The 23,993-nt window shown below is 40.4% G+C and overlaps 1 protein-coding gene across 2 annotated transcripts in view; it reads right to left on the reverse strand.

Annotated features, from left to right (window-relative positions):
- Window positions 1-15,369, reverse strand: part of ANKS6 (ankyrin repeat and sterile alpha motif domain containing 6) — a 38,740-nt gene extending 23,371 nt beyond the window's left edge. For both annotated transcript variants that reach the window (XM_042869842.1, XM_042869841.1), the window contains exons 1-6: window positions 15,023-15,369; window positions 11,667-12,166; window positions 8,044-8,088; window positions 4,289-4,493; window positions 2,675-2,781; window positions 869-1,017 (exon numbers count right to left, since the gene is read on the reverse strand). In XM_042869842.1, the coding sequence (XP_042725776.1) occupies window positions 869-1,017; window positions 2,675-2,781; window positions 4,289-4,493; window positions 8,044-8,088; window positions 11,667-12,166; window positions 15,023-15,369 (1,353 nt within the window). The remainder of the gene's footprint in view (window positions 1-868; window positions 1,018-2,674; window positions 2,782-4,288; window positions 4,494-8,043; window positions 8,089-11,666; window positions 12,167-15,022) is intronic.
- Window positions 15,370-23,993: the final 8,624 nt, after the last annotated feature.

Below are 23,993 nucleotides of genomic sequence, written 5' to 3' on the forward strand. Positions count from 1 at the left end.
TTTTCCTACTGCTTAATTGCTAATTTCTAGTTAAGGATAACAGCACTGCAGTTACTCTACACAGAGGACATGTAAGCTCTCCACTCTTGCACATTCCTCCACTTTTTATATTAGAGGTCTGCTATGACCTTCATAATTTTCAGTGCCAACTTCCATTCATGATTTAAATGAAGTCTACACATCCTCCTAGAAACTTGCTGCTTCATGATGAATCTAAACGCCTCCTTTTTATTATTCTTACATTTAGATGACAGAGACAGCCTCTCAGTTTCTTTGGCTGTCCTGCACACAATCACAGAATTTTTGAATACATAACCCTAATTTCTGTTACCCTCCTACATCATTTTTCTTCCTTTTTGTGTCAACTACAAAAGCAAAATATAAAGAACTACTGTTGCAATTTCTACCTAGAACAAATACATAAAAAGCAGCTTCTCAGTGTGTCAGGAGATGGAAAAAAAATCCAGTAACACATCCACTCCCATTCCAAAGAAGAGAAGATTAGTTGTGGGTACAGGAAAAGTCTATGAAAATTAGATTACATTGCATGATTTAAAACTAGGATCATAATGGAAATTCAGTTCCAAACTTATGAATGTATTACCTTCCACTATTTAATTATCACCCCTACTTCTAGGCACTGAAATATACTTTGATGCTGACTCTTCTTTAAAAGTCTTCTCTTTGCCTTGTTACCTGAAGAGGAATAAAACTGGACATATACTACATTTCATAAAACTATGAAACACTGCCAATTAGGAATTCAGAAAGGCAAAGATCCCAACAACTAGTTACAAATTAGTTATAAACTACTTCTCTGAAATGACCTTCTCTGCTTCACACATGAAGGATGAATAAAAGCATTTACCTTTAGACCTCCTTTGTCATCTGGCAGCATTGGAACATTTAAGGATTGCCTACTTCTGGAAGAAGGCAAAGATGATCTGTTGTTCATTTTATTCTTGTCTTTGTCTACTTGCATGCATGCTGATGCGAGTAACCGTACAAGTTCTGTGTCTAAAAGAAATAAAGATACCTTTTATTCTATTTTGCTTTGCCAAATCACAACTGATAATGCTGATGATTTTCCTGTAATTTCCACTGAAGTTTAATAATAAATCTAAAACTCTCAATGCAGATGAGTACTGACATCTTTGTTTCTTGTCCTGTTTCCCACCCCTTCTCCCCACACAATGAGCTGTAGTCTTACCATCACCTCTCTAAAGATATTTAGCAGTATAATTAAGAATATGATTCAGTTGAAATCACTGCTGTGACCAAGTGAACTGCCTGCTCTGGTATTCCGCATAAGTTCAGAACAGCATTGTGGTGCTCCCTTTTCTCACCTGACATAGAATAGAGCAGAGAAAAATGAATATTCTTTCTTCAAGTGCAGGTTGCAGAAAAGAGGCTTGAAATTAAATCCCAAAGAGAAAGGAGATGTTCAGCCTGGACAATGAAGGGACTGAAAAGACATGGTAAGAAAAAAACAAAAAAAAACAAAAAAAAACAAAAAAAAACAAAAAAAAAAAAAAAAAAAAAAAAAGAGAGAAAAAAAGTAAGAAAAAAAGGAAAGGAAGCGGCAGAAAAAAGAACAAACATGAGATGAGGACAGGAAAGTAAAAAAATATTCTGTAAAATTGTGTTTTACACAGAAATAAGGAAAGACTTTCAGAAGGGCAGACAGAACTGACCAATATATTCCTCTTTCTGAAAGGCAACAAGATGAACTATTTGGTCCTACAAGAAGTTAATCATATGAAAAATATATTCACTGTATTCATTTTCTAAAATTTCATACTATTAGTTATCAACTTCAGACAAAGCAAAGATAACATGCTAGTGACCAAAAACACTATCTTGAGTAAACACAGAGAAAACACACTAATTCCAGTAGCAGTATGGATTTTCAAATTTGGAAAAAGTAATTTATGTACCAGGTGAGGTCAATAATAAAGTCCCAAATTAGCTGGGCTAAAAAAACTACAATAAAATCTAATTGAGGTCTCTCCAAAGCATGCTGATTTTTCCAAAAGCAACTCCCGTAGCTAACAATTTGAAGACTAACATGTGACTTTTCTTAGTTTTGTATGTGGAAGTGATGCTTGCCTACCTACATTTTTCCAAATAGGCTCAAGTACATGAACTGGTGAATTGCTGTTGAGGTTTGTCATTCCTTTTTCTGCAACAGTGAAATTGATTAGTACTTCTTGGTACTGGTAATGGGAGGATGGTTGGACTAGATAATCTCGTAGGTCCTCTCCAACCTTGTGATTCTATGACTGCACTCTTTGTCCTGAGCCTACACTGCTGCTTACTCAGTGGAAACTTCTAGCTCCAGTTCCTAGTTCAGTGCTAAAGACACTACAGAACACATGAGCCACAACAATTAAATAACACTGAACAGGATCTGATGACAAAAGCACCTCATTTTGGAGTACCTTCAAAAACAAAAACAAGAGGAACAAACTCAATTTGCTCTTATGGTTATTTATCCATCTGAACAATTAATTCAGGAAAAATATTTTTCAGACACTATCCTTACTTGGTCCAGTAAGGCATGGACCTCAGCTAATCATCTGTAGGAACCTCAGTGTAACTTTCAGAATTTAAGAGTTTATCTGTTTATGTTGCAATTACAAACACTTCCTTGGTGCTCTCTGAAATAGCATACCTGGGTCATTCAGCAGCATTATCAAGTCAAAGGCAGTGTATCCATTTTTTGCCCGAAGATTGACATCAGCTCCTTGGTTTAACAAATACTTTACAACTTCTTTGTTTCTTCAAGGCAGAGAAAAAAAAAATGCATTGCTTATATGAGAGAAAGAGATAAAGAGAGAAGACCAGTGCTTCATTTCTATCCTTTTACACCATTTCTTCTCAATTACAGATCAGTTTTACCTTTGCAATAGCTAACCACGTATAAAATTTATCCACAATTTAGTCAAGAGCTCCCATGATTCCTTTGTCACACACCTTTTGCTTACTACAAACTGAACTAATTGGTATGCAGAAAGTCTGCTTTAAAAAACTAATTTAAATAGTTAGTTTCTTAAGCTGCTCTTTGGAAATAATCCTGAAACTTGTTGCCAATTTCCCAATGAAATTTCAGGCATAAAGCAGGTAGAAATACAAAGATCAGTCCAGAAATCACTATAAAGCATCATTAATAAACAAAAACAACTTCATATTCGTAACAGCTAAGAAATTGCATATAATAAAAGCCAAAGTGACTAAAAATAATTGTGAACTCCAGACAGTCTTCAATTAGAGATAGATATTTCATTGAAATGTCTGGAATGCACAAAAAGATCAGCAATAAGTGATATTACAAACATCTTCTAGCAAAAGCTCATAAAAGCAAGTTGCATAACAGAACATCCAATCCTCATCAATCCCTCTCCTTTCTCATATTCTTCAAAAAGTAAGCAGGACTTGCCTTGCAAATTAGAACCAATACTGTACTACAGCCTACAGAATAAGTCAACAGACTGCAAAGTTATGGAAAACATATTCAATACAAAATTCCTCGAGACTGACCTTGTATAAAAACAGTCGCATATAACCAACTCAAAAGAACAAATATTCTTAAGCAGCAATAGTTGACAACCAACTCTACCACAGAAGCTGACAAACAGATCTCAGCATCTCCACTTCAGAGAATTATTTCTATCTGAAGACACACCAAATAAAATCAACCTAAAATGAAGAACAAATGTTCTTCTTGTCTTCTAACAAAACCTCTGCATACTCTCAATGTAGCTCCTCAGCATTCTTCCCTTACTTTTCTTCTACTCCTTAAAAATGTGTTCTTCATCCTGCTTTCCCATTCTGCACCTTCAGAGCACACAGAGTAACTCGATCCTTCAGAGTTCTTGGCTCACATAGAACTTGCTTGCAGAGATCATCCCACCAACTGCTTCTAACAAGGGGTAGCAGAGATTCTTTTGAGTATAAGGATTTTCAGTCCTTGTTTTCACAGACAAGAGGAGTACCTGAATACAGGAGCCTCCTGCATTTAAATATTGCCAACTGTAGGACTGAGATTACACGTGAAGTACCCATCCTAACTTCTGGGTTTTGACTCTTTATAAAACAGCCTTAGAGAAAACAAGTTTTCTGGTAAACGTGTTTTGGCAAAGTTAATGAAAACTTCTGAAGAGGGGAATTGTAAGAATGGATTTTGGACCAGAAAACAGGGCACAAGCAAAGGTGACTGCCTCGAGCTTGGTATAGGCTTTCTAAGAAGATGGAAATTTCTGTTAGACCCGAACAGCACTTAACTTACCCATGATATGTGGCCTGCATTAGTGCTGTCCAACCATGAACATTATCTTGTTTGTCAACATCAGCATTTTTTTCAACAAGGAGCTGGACAAGAGGCAGCTGTCCGGTTACAGCTGCAATCATTAATGGAGATGCACCATCAACATTGGTAACATTGACTTGACTCGAGTCTTCATCAACTATCTCTTTAACCAGCTGAAAGTTGCCTGCAAAACAGTGATAAAAAAATAATTTACACATCAGCAGTAGATAACTTCTCAGACAGTGAATTAATACATATTTAGATTTGCTGACACTGGCCTACATTAACTGGAAATGCCTTACATAACTAAGCCATAAAGGCTGTACAAATGACAGAATATCTCATGCAGAGTATGTAATTTTTCCATAAAATTGTCCTGAGATAATGTACAGGAAACAGCAGCGTTGCTCAGATACAGTCATTCAGCACGATTAAGATCCCTGTTCAATTTCCATAGACAGAAATCACAGAAAGACACAATTCTAGAATCAAAAAGTACAGAGACACTCTGAAAGGTGTTGGACCTTTACTTAAGTAGAAAAAACAACATCCAGTGTCATACTGTCCCATAACTCCTTCCACAAGGGTGGTTCTTCTATTTAAAACCACTGCTATTGAGAAGCCACAGCCTCTGAGGGAAAGAGTCCATTACAGTGCTCAACCTTCTTGTATTCAGAAAGGAGTTCTTTTTTTAAACTCTGGTTCTGATATTTAAATCAAATCTCCAATCTTCCCTACTCCTTCATAAAAAATAATGCATTATTCCTGTCATCTTTTTTAAAAGCAAACCTAATGTTCACATTTCCACATAAAAGAGGCTGATAGTCACCAAGATTACAAAAAGCTATACAAAATATGGGTAGTTTTTTTTGTCTGATTTTTTTTTTTTTTTTTTTTTGTCTAAGTCATACTAAAGAGAGGAAAAGGAATTTTTAAAAAATGTATGAGGTTAGTCAGGGCCATCTTCTGAAGAGAGTTTAAATTCACCCAGCTCCCTTACTTTTTTTGATGTCGTATGGCAGACAAAAGATGGAAGAAGCTAAGAAGAAAAAAAGATCTCTGATTGACTATGTACCATTGCAGAAATTGCAATTGCATTGCAGAGGCAAAAAGAAACAAACCCACAACTGCTGTGCTGATGAAAATATTTTCACATACTAAAACAAAACAAAACGACAACTTAATATACTGCTTCAGGACATGGATTTCCCTCAACAGAATCAATGCTGTCAGTACTTTCCTTGGAAAGATTGTCAGAACTCCAGATAAGCCCTGCAGGCACCATGCCACCCACAGTAATAATCTAATTTCTTGGAAATAGAAAGCACAGAACTGATTTTTCATGTCTCAATTCAATAAAAGACATCAAGTGGCCTTTTTTAACATAGAAGTACATCACAGACTTTGTTAAACAGAAACTCTGGAACCCACAGAAACTTCAGAATTGAACTCTGGGGTCCTGTCACTTCTTACCGCAGCAAAGCTTTTTTATAACCAAGTAGTTTAGAAAGCAAACAAAAAAAAAGAAAACAACAATGCACTGACTAATATTCATTTGGCTCCCTAAAACTACTTCTGACCCAGCAATAACATTTTCAAACCTCAAACTATAGGTCTCACAAGTATGAGAAGGGCAGATGAATTGAAATCTGACTGACTCAAGGCTGAGCTGAAGCTTACTAATTCTCAATGTATGTACCACAGTCAGCAGGGGTACAAACAGTGTATATATGGATCACAGAATCACAGAATGGCCCGGGTTGGAAGGAACCTCAAGGATCATGAATCTCCAACCCCTCCCACCACAGGCAGGGCCACCAACCTTCATTTTTCATACTAGACCAGATCGTCCAGGGTCACATCCTACCTGTCCTTGAACACCACCACAGATGTGGCATCCACAACCTCTCTGGGTAGCCTGTTCCAGCACCTTACCACTCTCATATTAAAGAACTTCCCCTGACATCCAACCTAAATCTTCCCTCCTTCACCTTAAAGCCATTACACCTTATCTACTCTTTCAAAGAGTTGACTCCCCTCCTGCTTATAGGCTCCCTTTAGGTACTGAAAGGCTGCAATGAGGTCGCCCCTCAGCCTTCTTTTATCCAGGCTGAACAAGCCCAGCTCCCTCAGCCTCTCTTCTTAGGAGAGATTCTCCAGCCCTCTGATCATCTTTGTGGCCCTCCTCTGCACCCTCTTCAACAGCTCCTTGTCTTCCTTGTGCTGGGGGCTCCAGACCTGGACACAATACTCCAGATGGGGCCTCATGAGGGCACAGTAGAGAGGAACAATCACCTCCCTGTCCCTGCTTGGCCACCCCTCTTCTGGTGGAGCCCAGGATACCATTTGCTTTCTGAGCTGCAAGAGCCACTGCTGGCTTATGTTTAAGTTTTTCATCCATCACGATGCCCAGGTCCTTCTCTGCAGGGCTGCTCTCAAGGACTGCTACTTCCAGTCTGTATATATACCTGAGATTCCCCCGGACCAAGTGCAAAACCTTGCACTTTGCTGTGTAGAACCTCATTAGGTTCACTCAGGCCTCCCTTTTGAGTCTGTTGAGGTCCCTCTGGATGGCATCCCTTCCTTCCACTGTCAACTGCACACTCAGCTTGGTGTCATCAGCAAACTTGCTGTGGATGCACTCAATTACATCGTTGATGTAACTGATAAAGATGTTAAAGAGAACCAGTCCCAAGACAGACCCCTGGGGACACCACTCATTACCAGCTTACACCTAGGCACAGGACCATTAATCACCCTCTGTCTGCGGCCTTTCAACCAATTTTTTATCCATCAAGTGGTCCACCCATTGAATTTGGAGATAAGGATGTGGTGGGGAACCATGGCAAAGGCTTTGCTCAAGTCCAGGTAAGTGACATCAGTTGCCTTCCCTTTGTCCACCAATGCTGTCACTCACACATCATAGAAGGTCACCAGATCAGATTTTCTATGCCACAGATTGTGTACAGTTCCACACAGGCTTACTAAGCCCACTGCATATCAGGACTGTATTAGCCCCACTGCCTGGGGCATCTTAGCCCAAGTAAGGGAAGAATGACAGGAGAAGGAGGAAATCTCTCCTGAGACTATCATAGGTCTCATGGGACTCTTCTCATGTTGTCATCGGATGTAACATTTAATTTCCTAAGATTTAAAATTCTTCCCATGTTTAAGAAGATAAACAGGTAACTAGAAAACAGTTAGTCACCAGGAATGCAACCCATCACGGTCTGGATCAAATTTAAATCAACAGGATGGCTCTAGCTTTTTCTGTTTTCCACAAAATAGATTCATCAATGGTGCGCTCACAAAAGTCACTCTTCGTCATGAGAGAACAGACAAGATTTCAAGTACTTCTTTCTTGAAACAATTTTTAATAGCAATTACAATGCTTATATGGAGTAGAGGTCAGCATGCTGTTTGCAAAAAATTAGTAAATCTGTTTTTTGAACTTAACATATACAAGAAAAAAATGTCATGTTAAAGTAGCACAATCTTAGAAAACACTAAATCACACCACTGTGGCACGAAGGACATGACCAGGATCTCATAAACATTTTCTCATGTTAGAATGGGAAGAAAAATAAATTCAAACCACAGAAATAATTGTGCTTTTAAAAGTGAAAGGGAAGAAAGCAGTCATGAAAACAGAATGGATTTCAGTTTCCCATGTTAGCAAATAAGCACACTGAGTGGTTACAGAACAAGGCAATAGAAAAATCCTTCCATCTTACCCAATTTCAAAGCATGAAAGATGTCAGGTTGCCTCTTCTCTGTATCTGAAAAGCATAAATACTTTTATTAACAATATTTAAAATGCAAAAATTTCTTGTAAAAATTTACAGCAAAAACTTTTTAAAAATGAATTCTGCACAATTATACTATTAAATAAATATTTGCATATACATTTTATAAGAACAAAGAATGCACAGATAACTCTTATTCCCTTTAGTAAGAATCACTTACCTGTATGGTAAATACTGTAAACCTGTAGGCTAAACACTGTAGCACCATAGCACTGGTACTGGCTTTTTGCCTTTCAACTTCCATTCTGCATCAGGAAATTGTATTAGGAAATTTCTGTACTTCCTTCCTGGAAGATCTAAGTATCAATTAAAGAACCACGGTATGCTTCTGTGGTCAGGTGAGACCCTCTGCACAACAGTTAACAATCAAATACTACAGGATTGTTTTGGAAAGTGATTTAAAAAGAGTTCTGTAAGATGACCCATTTTTTCACTTTGTCTCAAGTACTGACAGGTTAACTTGTGAAGGTCACAAAAATAATAGTGATGATCAAATGCGATTTGCACATTAATAGAAATCCATCACTCCTAGATCATCATGACCAAAAAAACTACTGTAATTATTTCAGCTTTAATACTTCGAGTGAAGAATGTTTCCTTCTGTATGCCTTCCCAGTGTTTTGAAACCATTGATTTTGCAGCAGATGAGGGAAAAATAGTGACATGTTTTGCACTTTCCACTCAAACCAGAAAAATAAATTTCCTTCTGTCTTCCAAGGCATTACTGACACTAGAGCCAATGGGCCAAGAACACTTTAAAGAAAACAAGATGCTGAGAGGTCTCCCAGGACTGATTCAGAAAAGGTTAATGTTCATAGCTTGACTAAAAAAGTAACTTGAAAATGCTGAACAAAGGCAATTGCTGGAAAGTCTGAAATAACAGAAGAAACTGTGTCAGTTCTATGTTTTCTTCTGATTAAGAAACTGCTAACAGAAGGAACCATATGTAAGCACACTGTTAGAAAACATTTCAAAAGATTAGTTGAGGAAAGGACGAGACTTTGTACTTGGCATGCACGAAGTCTGGAAGAGAGGCAGCCTAAGGGAGCAGGGGACCACAAGGAGGTGCCAGAAGGAAGGACTACCGCCCGAGTAAGCTGAAGTAAGGACAAGGACTGTACACAGGCAACGCCCAGGCCTTCAGAGGCAGTACTGATTTTGTTACTGAAAGCATCCCAGAGAAAAGAGGTGCATTCATTTGGGATGCAATTTGTCCCGTGCACGGTAGTGGCCCAGAAGACAAGTTCCTTTTTTGTTGCCTTCCACAGGATATGCAGACTGCAGTGCTAGAGTAGACTAAAGCCATGGTCAAACATCACTGTGGAAATTTATTCAGATGTTTAATATTTTTCCTCTGTTCTCCATTGCAATTAGTTATTACTCTTCTGCTGGTGGAAACACCCCCTCAGATGAGGTAGCAGGAATACTCATCTGCTTTAATGCAAGTCCATTCTTCTAGCTTAAGCACACCTTTTCCATCCTTTAAGTTGAATGATTACAGAAGGCCTTCAAGACTCATCAAGCTAACTATGCATGCACTGAACTTACATGCAAAACAGAGGGTACTGCACTAGCAAATCCCACAGATGCCTGATTCTGTGTAAAGTAACCAATCAAGGTCTCTTTCTCAGAGGGTGGTCAAGAGCAAATGTCAGCAGTCAGCCAGTTCTACCTGGTAGCCTGGCTGTGAAAGTTGTTGCTCCAAACTTAACCTAGAAGTCAGCACCTGACTGAGTTCAAATCTCCTCTGAAGCATAAGGAAGTGTCAGATTTCTGTCCTTCCTTCTTGAAGTACAAGGGAAGCTTGACCCACAGGAATCAATTTAAGTAAAAATTAACAAGCTTTAAGTATGTGACTGGGATTGTGGGTTATCTACCCTGCACTGTAACAGAGAAATAATTAGCTAAGATTTAAATAAACCTCTCCAGGTATCACAAGCTGCAGAGAGCTTAGAGTGGACTAACACACCCTGAAGGCTTTCTACCACTAGGACTGAATGAGTGGAAGTACATGGGAAAGGTTTGTTAGGGTCAGTCCTATCCTTAGATTTCATTGCGAAAACTTTAGTGTTAGAAAACCAGAAGCCTATCCTGCCTTGCAGCTTTTACAAATCCTCTTTTGCTGTCAGCATAAACAAACTTCTGGAGAAATAAAATGAGTAAATCCAGAATATCTTAGCAAAACTAGTGTAAGGCATTTGTAACACTTCAAATTGACAGATGAAAACAAATAGGCTCAGCCTTTACCTTTAATAAAAAAGAAAAACCTAGGAAATTGGAGGAATAGTAACTGAATAATACAGATTAACAGAAAAATATCCTGTCAACAGAATACAAATTTACTTAGTAATTCAAAAAGAAAATTACTAACAGCAAATAATATACCGTTCTGCCCTTCTGGTTCATTATGTGGTACTAAACATAATGTTGAAGTTTGGATAAAAAGTGTTGCAGTCAAAAGTTTGCTCCCATCTTCCTTAGCCTTCAGATCATCTAGTAATAAGATTGTTTTATATCCTTCAATTCTCTTGGCTAAAGCTACCATCACATATTCATTAACAGCACAGTCACAGGCTGCTTCTTTATCAGTTCCTTTATCTCTTTCAGTGCATAATATATGCATTACAATGCAGAATAAAAACCACCATAAAAGCAAAATTTCTGAATGCCATTTTACTTGAGATTTGCTTTGAAATAAATTTCTTTTCATCCAGTTTATATGTGCGTTAGCACAGTCTGTGGACACATGCAGGCATGTTCATGTTTGAGAGGAGAAAGTTGCTTACAAATGTTGCAAAGTCCTGAAATTATTTAAGTATTCCCCTCCCTTGGGATCAGAAACATAGTGACTCTTCTAAGTCACTTGAGGTCTAAACTTCACCACTAAACACAATATCTTGTTTGCCATTTAAATTCCTCTATCTTTGAACTTTCAAGTTGTTTGTTTGTTTGTTTGTTGGTGGTGGTTTTTTTTTTTTTTTCCCTTCAGCTATCAGTCAAAAAGGCTCTTTAGTGTTGGAGCTCTTGTCCTTAATGTGGGCATTTTATTAATCACTTCTCTTAGTTACTTCAGGAAACTAGACAAAAGGAACACCTTTAGTCTCTCACTACAATGCATTTTATATTTGTAGATTTTGTATTTTTTAAGTTTTACCTCAGTTTGTGATATCCTTTCTTTGGTACCTTACTCTGTTTATGTCGCTCCTTTTTTAGACCTTTATTAATTTTCTTTCTAAATGAGCATCTATATCATGTGTTTTAAAGGTTAAAAAAAAACAAAGGGTTGAAAACATTATAGAAATTTAAGACATTCTGAATACTTTTTATTGCATAAATATTATTTTATTTATTAACGTTACACTAATGTGGAAGAAATCTGCCAAAGCCAAGCGTTCCTGCCTCACCCAAGGTAGGTGCACCTGCTCCAACATTTTCAGAAGTCCAGTTACAAATTTTAAAGAACACAAGTGTACATACAAATTAACTCCTTCAATTTCCAAATACAGGATCAAAACGTCAAGAAAGCAAAAGAAAAAAACAATGTTCCATACCTGTATGAATTCTAATCGTTGTGAGAGATTCCAGGTAGTCCTTCATGTCTTTATGCTTGAAGCCCACAGAGATTTCAAAAGGCGTTTTATGCAGTACATTGAGGTGATCAGGATTGGCACCTTTCTCCATGAGCTGCTGTGCTAAGCTCACCTTACCGCTAACTGCTGCCAGCATTAAAGGACTCCAGCCCATAGTCTTCACAGTGTAGTTGCAATCAGCTCCCCAGTCTAGTAACAGATGTACCACTGCCTCATGTCCATGTTGTGCAGCTGCCATTAATGGAGTGATGTCAGGAAGGTCATCTCTGCTGCTGTTAAGCACATTTGTGCTAAAATGGTCATAATTGTCTACATAAGCTCCAGATTCCAGCAATAATTTTACCATGCTGACATGGCCACCTCTACAGGCCATCGTGAGGACACTGGCTCCTAATTTGTTCTGTGCATTGAGATCAGCACCATTTTCCAGCAAGATGTGAGCCACGCTTAGGTGTCCAAACCTTGAGAGAAAGAAAGAGGTATGAAATAATCATAGAGGCTACTGACATACTTTGAAAACTGACATACTCCAAACACAAAAAATGTCATTACCAAATTGGCCTACTGACTAATGGAAAGGACTGGCCTACTGTGGAGGATTATAAGCAACTCAAAAAGGGTAGATTCAAACTTAAAGATGGTAGATTTAGGTTGGATATAAGGAAGACGTCTTCTACAGTGAGGGTGGTCAGGCACAGGAACAGGCTGCTCAGAGATGTAGTGGATGCCCATCCCTAGATACCTTCAAGGCCAGGCTGGACCAGGCTTTGAGCAACCTGATCTCGCTGTGGATGTCCATGTTCATTGCAGAGGAGCTGGACTGGATGACTTTTAAAAGTCCCTTCCAAGTCTGTGGACTCTATGATTCTATTATTCAATGCATACATTACTGAACGAGGCCGTGATCACCTTACTGGAGGGGAGCAATCAAAAGATGAGGACTGCACCTTCCTAAAATGTTTCACATGCACCAGTGACCATGCCCATAAACTAGACATCAATATAAGAGCTCTGGCCAAAGCAACGATATGCTACCTTCAGGCCATCAACAGAATAGCTTCTATAAACTACAGGCCTTGAAGTCATTTGCAACCTTGTATTCCAAGGCCTATATTAGCGTTGAGGATCAAAGTCAGTTCGCTTGTAAAGATCTTAAATAAATACCCTCTTTACTACTAAATGAGTAAGGCAAAAACTTCAAATAGTCCATGCTAAAGAAAAAAAAAGAAGAAAGAAGAAAGAAGAAAGAAGAAAGAAGAAAGAAGAAAGAAGAAAGAAGAAAGAAGAAAGAAGAAAGAAGAAAGAAGAAAGAAAAAAGAAAAAAGAAAAAAGAAAAAAGAAAAAAGAAAAAAGAAAAAAGAAAAAAAAAAAGCCTGGCTGTTTTATGAAATGGTTTACTCATCTTTTGTAACAGCATCATCCCCTGCTTTGTAGCTGGGAAAAATGAACCAACTCCCATAGTGAAAGAAGGGTCAGAGTGAGCACAGGCAAGTGTGATGTTCTCATAAGGCTTAGAAAACAATATAGCAAGTAGCCACTGTTATTATAAGGGAAGGGAACTCAGCACTGGGGAAACAGAGAAACTCTTCTTGTGTGAAACATTTGAAACTCGGATTCTGACGCTGGTTTCATCGAAAGAACATCGTATAGGCCACCCTTTCAATCAGCTCGCTCACAGTGAGGAGATGGGAACCTTAGACCCCTCCTCAGCAGAAGTAATCTCTCATTTTACTAAACATAAAACATTTACAGGATATGTACTTCTGCGCAGCTCATTGCAGCTACCATGCATTACTATATGCGTGTGCAGGGTTAAACACAATCAAATTTTGATGCTGAAAGCTCCTTTCACGTGCTAAAGAGAAACAACTGTTATTTGAGGAAATCCCCAGGAATGCAACCAACCACTAAGAGCAGACATGGGACCCAAACTCCCTGGTGTACTTGCAGAAAACACACAGTTGCAGAAGGAAGCCTCCGAGGGCTTTCTAGTGCTTCTGGTGTAACCTTTCCACTTCACTACATCACTACAGCAGCTCCTGCAGCCACTGGAAACATAGTTACTTTTATACATACATGCTATCTCACCAATTTCAAGACAACTAAACACAGCCAGAAAATTCAACATGCGCATAGTTTGAAAAGTATGTCTGCATGGTTACTGCATTTCCTTTTTAGTTATCCATTAAAAAAAAAAAAAAAAAAGTTTCGCCACTTTAAGCTTTCTCTGCAGATTTCTGTATCTATTGCACTTCTCAAACAGTAACAAGTCATTTCTTTAAAACAGGCTATGGTGATTTGGTTTCTTGTCTCTGGAGAAGGAATGTAAGGTTTTCATTAAAGAAAAAAATCTAAGAATGTTTTTGGTACTTTTTTTTTTTTAACCTTCACGAAATAACAGAACTGTTGAACCCTGTCTTCCTTGTTCTTACTGGAAAACCAGCTGTGTGACTCATTCTTTGGGAACTTTCTGTGGGCTTTAACTGAAAGGAGAATGTTGACTTTCAAACAGATCCTTTTCTTCCAAGTATTTTAATATTATGAAAGAAAAAAAAAAATACAAAAAACCTCTCAATCAAACATTCAATTCATACTGTTCTCAAATCTTGCAAAATATGTAATTCCACAGAGCATTCTGTACATGAAGATAAACACAAACACAAGCAGCAGCAATACCAGAGCCTTCTGCAGCCCTGCAGTGAATAGATGATAGAGGGGTATGATGCACAGAGATCCAGTGCTGTCATTAACATCCAAAGGAATCATTTTGTGTACGCTTATTGCTGAAGGATATCCTTCTCCATTTATTAAAGGAAGGAAAAGCCAGGCGAAATCAATTATTTCCATTTGCTTTAATCTACGTTATATCAGAGATGCTTTTTCAACAGGTAGATGTGAAAACAACAGAAAATGAAGCACGGCTGAACAAACGAGGGGCAGGCAGTGCTTTCACGTTCAGGTGAAGGCTTCGGGGCACCTTGTCTCTGCACTGAGTTTGCTCAAGCGTCAACCACCGCACCCCTTCATGCCCCTTCCATACCTACGCGGCCGTAGGAAGGGGAGGAAAAAGGAAACTCAGCACTTGACCAGAACACTCAACCCAACTCTTTCGGCCCACGGGGTCGCCATCTGGGGATTCGACAGGTGACCGGGGCAGAGGGGGCCTCTGCGCAATCACAGCTCCCCGCGGCCCAGCCCCTACGAGATCCTGCCTCGCTTGCTCCGCCCTAGGTGTCGGGGGCTGTAGGCGGCTGCCGCCTAGGCCAGTGTCCGCCCGCCCCGGGCCTGCGGCGCGGTGGGGAAGCGGGCGCCCCTACCTGGCCGCCTGCATCAGCGGGCTCCAGCCGTAGTGGTTCGTGCTCTGCACCGAGGCCCCCTTCCGCAGCAGGAACCGCACCAGCTGCTCGTGGCCGCCCGCCGCGGCGAACTGCAGCCCTGTGTTGCCCGCCTCGTCGGTGCAGTCCACGGCGACGGCGGGGGCAGGGGCGGCGGCGGCCGCTTCTCCGCGGGGCTCCACCGCCTCCTCGGTGCCGCAGGCGGAGGTGGCCGCCGACCCGGCGGTGCCGCCAGGCAGCCCCAGCAGGCGCCAGGCGGTCTCGCAGTCACCCTGCTCGCAGGCACGGAGGAAGAGCTGGACCTGGGCGGGCACCCCGCACTCCCCCATGGGCAGCGCCGGCAGGGCCCGAGAAGCTCGGCCGCCCGTGCCCGCCCGCCCCCGGCGGCGGTTGGGAAAGCGGCGGCGTGGAGGAGGGGACTCCGGCGGCGGGAGGAGGCAGGCCGAGGGCGGCCCGACCGTGCTCGCGACTTGGGGAAAGGAACCCGCCTCAGCTGCGCTCCTCAGGGCCGTGAGGGCCGGCATTGCCCTCTGCTCCAACCTGTGCTTGAGGGTTCGCGGCTCCTGCCCCTCATTCGGGGGTTTGTGTCCTTGCAGCTGTTTTTCCACGCCATGTTCGTGCTGCGGTTGCTTCCACACAAAGAACTAGCTTCGTGGTACCCGTGTTCCTTCCCCTAGCCATCACAGCAAGCCCTCGCTGCAGAACTGTCTTTCACCTGAAAAAAAACAGACCCCTCTGCTTGCACGGCTTCCACAACCCAGCTGCTCTGTGCCAGCCCAACTCTAGCTACATTGTACTTGCACCTTCCTGCTCAGCTTTTCCCTCTCTTCTTGACTCTCCCCTTCCTGCAATAAGGGATTTCGTTATGGTTTAACAAACGTATCTTTCCATCCTGATAATGCCCATCAGCTGGAGTTGGAGTAAACTCAGAGTTTAAAGACTCTGAGTGTAAAGCTGATCTCTTCTGGTGTTTTTAAATCGCTTTCTTTTCTAAGCCTCCAAGTTAACCTGAAACCTTTTCCAGGTCATACTGAACTACAACAGCTAAAGTGAGAAAAAAAAATGAAGCGCTGGTAAATAAACTACAATTGACTTGTCACTTAAGAATATAGTATTGTGCTTCTACAGTTTCCTCTAGAGAATCATGGAATATCCTGAGATGGAAGGAACCATAAGGATTACTGAGTCCAACTCCTGGTCCCTCACAGGACAATCCAAAATTCAAACCCTGTGTCTGGAAGCACTGTCCAGATGCTCCATAAACTCTGGCACTTGGAGCCATGCCCACAGCCCTGTGGTGCAGACCCTTTCCCTGACCCCAAACTGCCCCTCCCCTGACACAGCAACATGCCGTTCCCTCGGGCCTCTCCTCAGCTCCTTTGCTCTGCGCTGAGCCAACGCAAGGACTTCAGCCGATCGTCACACATCTTTCCCTCTAGACTCTTCACGATCTTCATAGTTCTCATTTGAACATAGAACACTCTCCAATAGTTCTATGTCTTTTTTTTATACTGTGGCATGCAAAACTGCACACAGTACTCAAGGTGAGACTGCTCCAGTGCAGTGGAGTGGGACATCCCTTGACCTGCTAACAATGCTGTGGTTAATGCACCCCTACAGCCTCCAGCAGGTTGTTCTGTTTTAAAATCTTTCACCTCAACAGCAGAACATGGCACTAATTACTATGGTGGAGGGTTTGGTGGACTAGGAGACATTGCAGGAAGTGTAGTGAAACACTAGATGTCACTAAAAGGACATGCTGGTTTCAATCAGATGCACCCATACTTTCCATGTTACATAGTCTTCTTCCTCTGATCCACTGGGAAATCCAGATCATGAGGCTGTCGTGGCAAAAGGTCCAACAAGTTGTACTTTGAGAAAGACTCCAGGAAATGAATACCCACTGTTTATGGATACTGGGAGTGTGCTGTTCACAGCAAAGAAAAAATGAACCTCTGTGAATTTGTCGTCACAAAAAGTACCAATTCCTAGATATGATAAATATTCAGTGATGATTCCTGCATTATAGATACCATGCATTAAATGATGTAAAATATGTAAACATTTAGCACATGCATTTATGCTAAAAAAAAAAAAACAAAAAAAAAAACCTGTTAAGCTTCAAGATGCTGACACTGGCCATTGACAAACTTTTGGTCTAGCCAGTACAACCGTCCTTACAGTGCAACAGTGTGAGGAGCTCACCATGATGAATAAAACTGGACAGTGCAATAAATTTCATGGAAAATTTTATAGTTTGAAAACTGGAATGGCAAGAGTGATTCATGCAATACATTATTCAGGATTCAAGAAAACTGGGTCATGCTTATCATATCAAAGTGCATGCCTGGATACAGTCAAATGAGTGATGGGATCATTCCAGTTTATCTTTGAGATAAGTTATGGAACATGTTCATCATACAAATTTGTGTTATGTAGCTGATAATTATGCTATCAAATTACCCTAATAGTTTGAAACTCCAGACAAACATATAATGAATAAAAGTAGAAACCACCTAGCAGCAAAAAGAGGCAACTCTTCTTTTAAGAAACTCATAAGCAATAGGAAATAGTTACAAAATGAAAGAAGCTCCTCTGGGAAATATGACTTGATTTCTTCAGCAAAGAAAGAACAATTTAAGTCTTTCAAACTGTGAAAAACACATTGTTTTTGACATGGAATTCCTTCACGATACTAGTGTACTAATTTGGATAAGTCAGTGTTGGATTGCACCAAGGTTAAAATTATTTGAAATGACCTGAGCAAATTTCTACCTTATGTATCATTCAGGGTCACATGATATCAGACTGTAAAAGTACCATAAAAAAAAAAAAAAAATCTGAGAAAAGAACATATGCAAGCAGTAAGAAATCTGTTGCAAAGGAAACCAGAAAACTGGAGATAGCTCAGTCATTATGAGAATCTGGGGATGATGGCATCTGAAATTCCCATTATTTCATGGCACTATTTCATGACAATTCAAAGAATAAAGGCTTATTTTCTACTGAAAGACCTTACTCGTGTGAATCAGAAGAAAATCATGACTGAGAAAAAGAGAACTGAAATTTGTAGTTTGTGTTTCATGTAAAGCCTCTTGTCTGAAAAATATAGACTCATATATTAGAAGTGTTATCAGAGAAAAGAAGATACTTCTCCAATATCAACCTTCTCCAGGCTCATAAAAGTTAACTTTGGTTTCTTCTGACAGAGAAGCAGAAATGACCTTGGTAAGCATGGGATGACTATGGTTAATTCCACCATTCAATATCACCTTGAGTTCTTGGGCCAGTTCTTTAATCATGGCATGCATACATATCAGCTTTGAAAGAAATGTCTCCCATTTTGTTATGTGGGCTCTTGATGTGAGAAACAGACATTGATGGTATGGCAGTAGAGGTTGAACCTACCCACCAATATCCCATTACATTCTGTTGCCGTGCAACAGATGGCAGCAAAGGGGCAGTCTGACAGAATGGCATCTAACATGGAAGTGTCAATGAAGCAAAAGTGTGGAGCTGAATTCCTCCATGCAGAAAAAATGGCATCCATCAGCATTCACTGATGCTTGCTGAATGTTAATTGAGACCAAACAGTGGATGCAACCACAGTGAAGTGGTGCAGCACCTCCCAGAGGTGCAGATTTTTATGAGCGCAGCATGCAGGCTCTTGTTCACCACTGGCAAAAATGCATAGCTAAGGGTGATGACTATGTTTATTTATTTATTTGCTTTAGTGGAGAGTTTGCTATATTAAATAATATTAATGTGCTCTTTGTATCTGTTGTAATTTCCGTGGAAATAAATAGGAGGCATTACTTTTGGAGCGACCTACGTATACCACGTCTCCACTTTGTCTACTGCAACAGCTGCTATAACTTTATGATGAAATTACTTCACCTGTGTTTCTAAATATGAAACAGTTTTGATTAAATTTTTAACAATTATTTGGAATCCAGTATTTCAATTCACTGCATCAATAAAAAGTGTAAGAGATAGCAGATTTAAAAAGCAATAGACCTTGAACAGTCTCCTTCAGTAACAGGTCCTGTTACACCATACTGTGTGTGCAGAACTGCGGTTTTGTTCCAATAGTTTCTGGTACTTATGCTTGCTAGCCATGACTTCATATAAAGGACCTCATTTACTGCCTACAGTTCATGCTATTTACCTTAAAAGAACATGTATGTACCAACAGTACATACCCACAGGAAGTAATCCACTGACCAATGTCTTTGGCATGCACATCCTTACTATCTTTAAGCTATCTTGGCTTGCATATAGTTATTTGAATAAGGTATTTTGTATATGTGTTTATGTACATACATGCGCATACTGTATTCTGCAAACCAGTACAGGTGAGGTATTGTACCAGCAGCACTCCCCAAATCAGCCTGTTTTTATTGACATGTCAATATCAGCATTACACAGCATTCACTCTTCAGTCTGGTACAAGATGCCTGAAATAGCCCACAGTTTCTATCTCACTCAGTACGTCTGTGTTTTTAACCCATTTTATTTTTAGACCTCCACACCCACTGTTCTTCCTTTTAAATTCCTGATGTGCATCCTTGCAATGCAGCTGGACTCTCTCCTACCTCAGAGGCTGCCCTATAAAAACTAAGGTCCCCACAGAAGCAAGAAGGGCTGAGCACCCACCTCTCACATAGACCCACAGCAGGGAAATGAGCACCTGGCTCCTTTCAAGTTTCACTGGCATTATGCAACTGTGCCAAGTGATGACACTTTCCAGGCAAATATATTAAATAGAAAAAATATCCTTAGCCCTGGTTAAAAAGAAAAAAAAAAAAAGAAAAAAAAAAAAAAAAAAGTGGTATGATTAACAATATTTAGAAAGAGACAGGCATACCTGTGCTGGTAAAGGAGTGAATAAGCACGCAAGGTGGGAGTCAGGAGAGCTTGCAGGGCAATGTTGTTCTACACCCAGTTAAAATGACTGTGAATAATGACCCATCATCAGCCCACAGCTACAGCTGTATGTATATTTGATTATTTGCCTAAATCTTCTCCCTGAGCAAATTTTCTATCCACCTGCAATGTATTTGTACACTGTCTTCTGTCATCTATATATTTTTTTTCTTTTTATTTGAGAACACCCAACCATTGGTTGTTACTGAAACAAGGAACGTGATTCTGAAAGACATTCTTTGGGACTTTCTTTTCCCCATAAAGAATGAATTTAGGAAGCCATTTGAGCACACAGTTTATTCAGAGTTCCCTCTTTGTTCCTACTTTTGTACACTCCATTTCCAGTCTTTAATTTTGCTTTATTTTGAATAAAAGTACAGATCTAATAAAAACAACAAATATATATATATATATATTTAAAATAAAACTTTGCATGAGGAAAATTTTGAAGCCTTTGCAAAACTTAATACTTCTATTTTTTTTTAATGATTTTAATAAATTTTTTTAATTCATTGTTATAAGGGAAGAATAACATTTAGTAACAGTAAACATGTACAATAATTCAACTTACGGATTTTTCTTTAACAAGTTCAAGTAATTTAGGTTAACTAAATAATTGCCTCAATATATTTCAGTGAGCAACAGATATTCTCTCATTTTCATCAATTATGCTCACTATAATACAAATTCCAATGGACAGTCACATATAACATCTTATTGTTTTTTAGTTTTTTCTTTTACTGCTTTTTGAAAGGTTTAGTTAATACTTTGTTTCCTTTCTTTACCAAAAAAAAACAAAAACAAACAAACAAAAAAACAACAACAACAACAACAAAACCAAACCAAACCAAACCAAAGCACTTTTACTTTTTAAAAATAAACTCCTGGAATATATTAACTATTCCATCGATCTTCTGTTTTAATTTTGATAACAGAGGGCATGTTAGATCTTCCTAGGAAAGTAATTATAGACTTCATATTACTTATATGGTTGCACTACTTCTGTATAACTAAAACTCTCAAAGCAATTTGTAACTCAATAAACATTCTTACTAATCTGAAACAAAATCTCAAAATCTTTTTTTTTTTTTTTTTTTAAATTTCATTATTAAACCTGGAAAATACTTCTCAGAGTTTCTGAAAAGTAATTTTTCTGTTAAAATGTTGATGCAAGCTTTATGGATAGTAGAACAGTCAATTACCTTATTAATGCTCTATTTTTTTTTTTCTGGGGCTTTTTTTTCACACTTAGAGCAGAAGTTTTCCCCGTGTCTTTATTCCTTAGGTATTTCAGCTCAGAAATTTCAGTCTTGATTAAACTGTACAAACTCTAACAAAGGCTTGAAACAAGTGTCCTTGACTACATATATTTTACATCTTGTCCAAACTTTTTTGTGAATGCAAATGATTCATCTTCAGTTATTTTTGCACTAACATCATTACTATACATTCTCTTTCTGAATTTCCTCAGATTTATGTACTTAGACAATACCTCCTGGGAAACTACCGTACTAGCCTTATATTCATTCCTCATAGCAACAATAACCACAGAAAGTCAGCTATGTGCCTTATTGAATTATTGCTATGGAGAGCTGACCTGGTGTGTTACCTACTATAACCTTTCCTACCTCTGTGAAAGCACGTTCCTTGCTGCATTGGCCGCCCCTCTTGATGCTACCCAGGATACAGTTGGCCTTTTGTACAGCAAAGCACACTGTTGGCTCATGTCAAGCTTCTTACTCACCAGCACCCTCATCAAGTCCCTTTCCACAGGGCTGCTCTCAAGTTTTTCTCCCACACATATGTGAGATCGCTATTATTCAAGTGCAACACCTTACGCTTGGCCTTATTGAACCTCATTAGATTCATGTTGGTCCACTTTTCAAGCTTCCCTAGGTCCCCTTGGATGGCATCTCTTCCTTCTGTTGTATCAGCTGTACCACCCAGCTTACTGTCATCAGCAAACTGGCTGGGGGAAAATTGATCCTACTGTCTATGTCATTGATAAAGATGTTGAAGAACATTGATCCCAAAATTGATCCCTGTGGGACACCACTTGTCATTGGCTTCTACCTGAACATAGAGCCACTGACAACAGCCCTCTGGTTGTGAACATCCGACTAATTCCTTATCCACTAGTCTACCTTTCAAATCCATATCTTCCCAATTTACAAATGTGGGCTGCACTTTTGGGGTTTACACTTCCACCACCTAGAAACTAGGGAATCCCTGCTATAACCCCAATACCAAGGCTGCCTTTGCTAAGAAAGTCTGGCAGGCAACAAGAAAGCACAATTGCTGGGCATGCTGTCACAGGTGCTACCCAACTGTCTTGCTAGATATGTCTTCCTGTTTAAACAACATATGTTTTGATGTCCAGCATGTTGGTATTTAATAGTTGGATGGAAAGCATTTTTACATACATATACACCACTACCCTTAAGTTATTCCAACATGTACATATGTTTTGAAACAAGATTTTGTGTATATCTGACTATATTAACTGTATTGCTAAATAAGAAAAAATTAAATTATACCTATACACACACACATTCATCTGCAAATCCACCTAAACTCCTTGGTTACTGGTAGTTTGCCAGCATTGGGATGAGTCACTGTTATTCAGCATGCTCCTGCCCAGAGCAAGGCCTCCAACAGTACTTGACAAACTTAATGTTTGTTGCCACATGTAATATTTATTAGCTCCTAAAATTTAAAACAGCTCATAATGGCATGCAGTCACCCTGCCTAGTGGCAGCCAGGTTTTCCCCTCCCTTAGCACCACACAGAAATCTGCAGTTCTGTTGATCACACCTCACAGGGCTGGCTAGATCCAGTTCCCCTGGGTATGACCAGTCCTGGCACGGCTGATCTTCATAGGCCTCCATAAGCTGAGGATAGCCACTCTTTGTGGTACTACAAAAACCTCCATTTCAGCTTCCTGCTACTCTTGAGAGAGGAAATTAATCACTTATGTTACGCTTTTGTGTTTTTTCAACAGCAAAACCACACGTTCTTATATACCCTCATGTCCCCAGGATCTTAAGCTTAGAGAAGGAGGGCTGAATGCCACTAAGGGGTGAAATGAGCACAGAATTGTTAAGTATAAAATGCACAGCAAAGTTGAGACTAAATGCTATAGTTGCTTCTTTAGAATCAGAACCATTAAGGTCAGATCTCTAAGATCATCTAGTCTAACCATTCACCCATCCTCACCATGCCCACTGACCACATTCCTCAGTGCCACATCCACATGTTCCATGAACTCTTCAGGGACAGTGACTCCACCACCTCCTTGGACAGCCTGTGTCAGTGCCTCATCACTACTTGTTCTTCTCAAGACTTAACAATCCCAGTTTTCAGCTGTTCCCCATACAACCTGTGCTCCAGGCCCCTCACTGCTTTGCTGCCCTCCTTTGGACACACTCCAGGATCTCAATGTCTTCGTTGTAGTGAAGGACCTAAAACTGAACACAGTAAACTGAGGTGCAGCCTCACTAGAGCCGAGTACAGAGGGACGATCACCTCTCTGCTTCTGCTGGCTGCACTGCTCCTGACACAACCCAGGATGCCGCCGGCCTTCCTGGTGGTATCTGGGCACGCTGCTGACTCCCGTCAGCTGTCAGCTAACACCTCCAGATCCTTTTCCTCCGTGCAGGACTTGTGTCAAGTCACGAAACGGACTGCCCGTTATGGGGATAATACATTTAGATTTCACTTGCCCCACCAAACGCAGCCCTAGGCGAGGCCTCGCCCCGGGAGCCGCTCCGCCCGCCCCAGCAGCCCCTGGCCGCCACGTTTCCCTACCCCGCGGGGCGGCCAGGCGGGGAGGAGAGGAGGGAGGAGCCGCGGGCGGCGGAGCCGGGCGGGTTTCCTGGCAAGGCGGGGAATTGGCGCTGGCTGAGTTGCGTGGCTTGTGCAGGTTCGCGAAAACTTGGCCGAGTTCGCCCGAAGCGAAGGCGTGCCTGCGCCCGCGTCCGGCAGAGTGCCCCGCCGGCCCTGCCCGTAGCCCCGCAACCCGCTCAGT

The sequence above is a fragment of the Lagopus leucura genome, unplaced genomic scaffold, assembly GCF_019238085.1.
Source record: "Lagopus leucura isolate 7727_CA_CO unplaced genomic scaffold, USGS_WTPT01 Super-Scaffold_100002, whole genome shotgun sequence".
Lineage (NCBI taxonomy): Eukaryota > Metazoa > Chordata > Aves > Galliformes > Phasianidae > Lagopus > Lagopus leucura.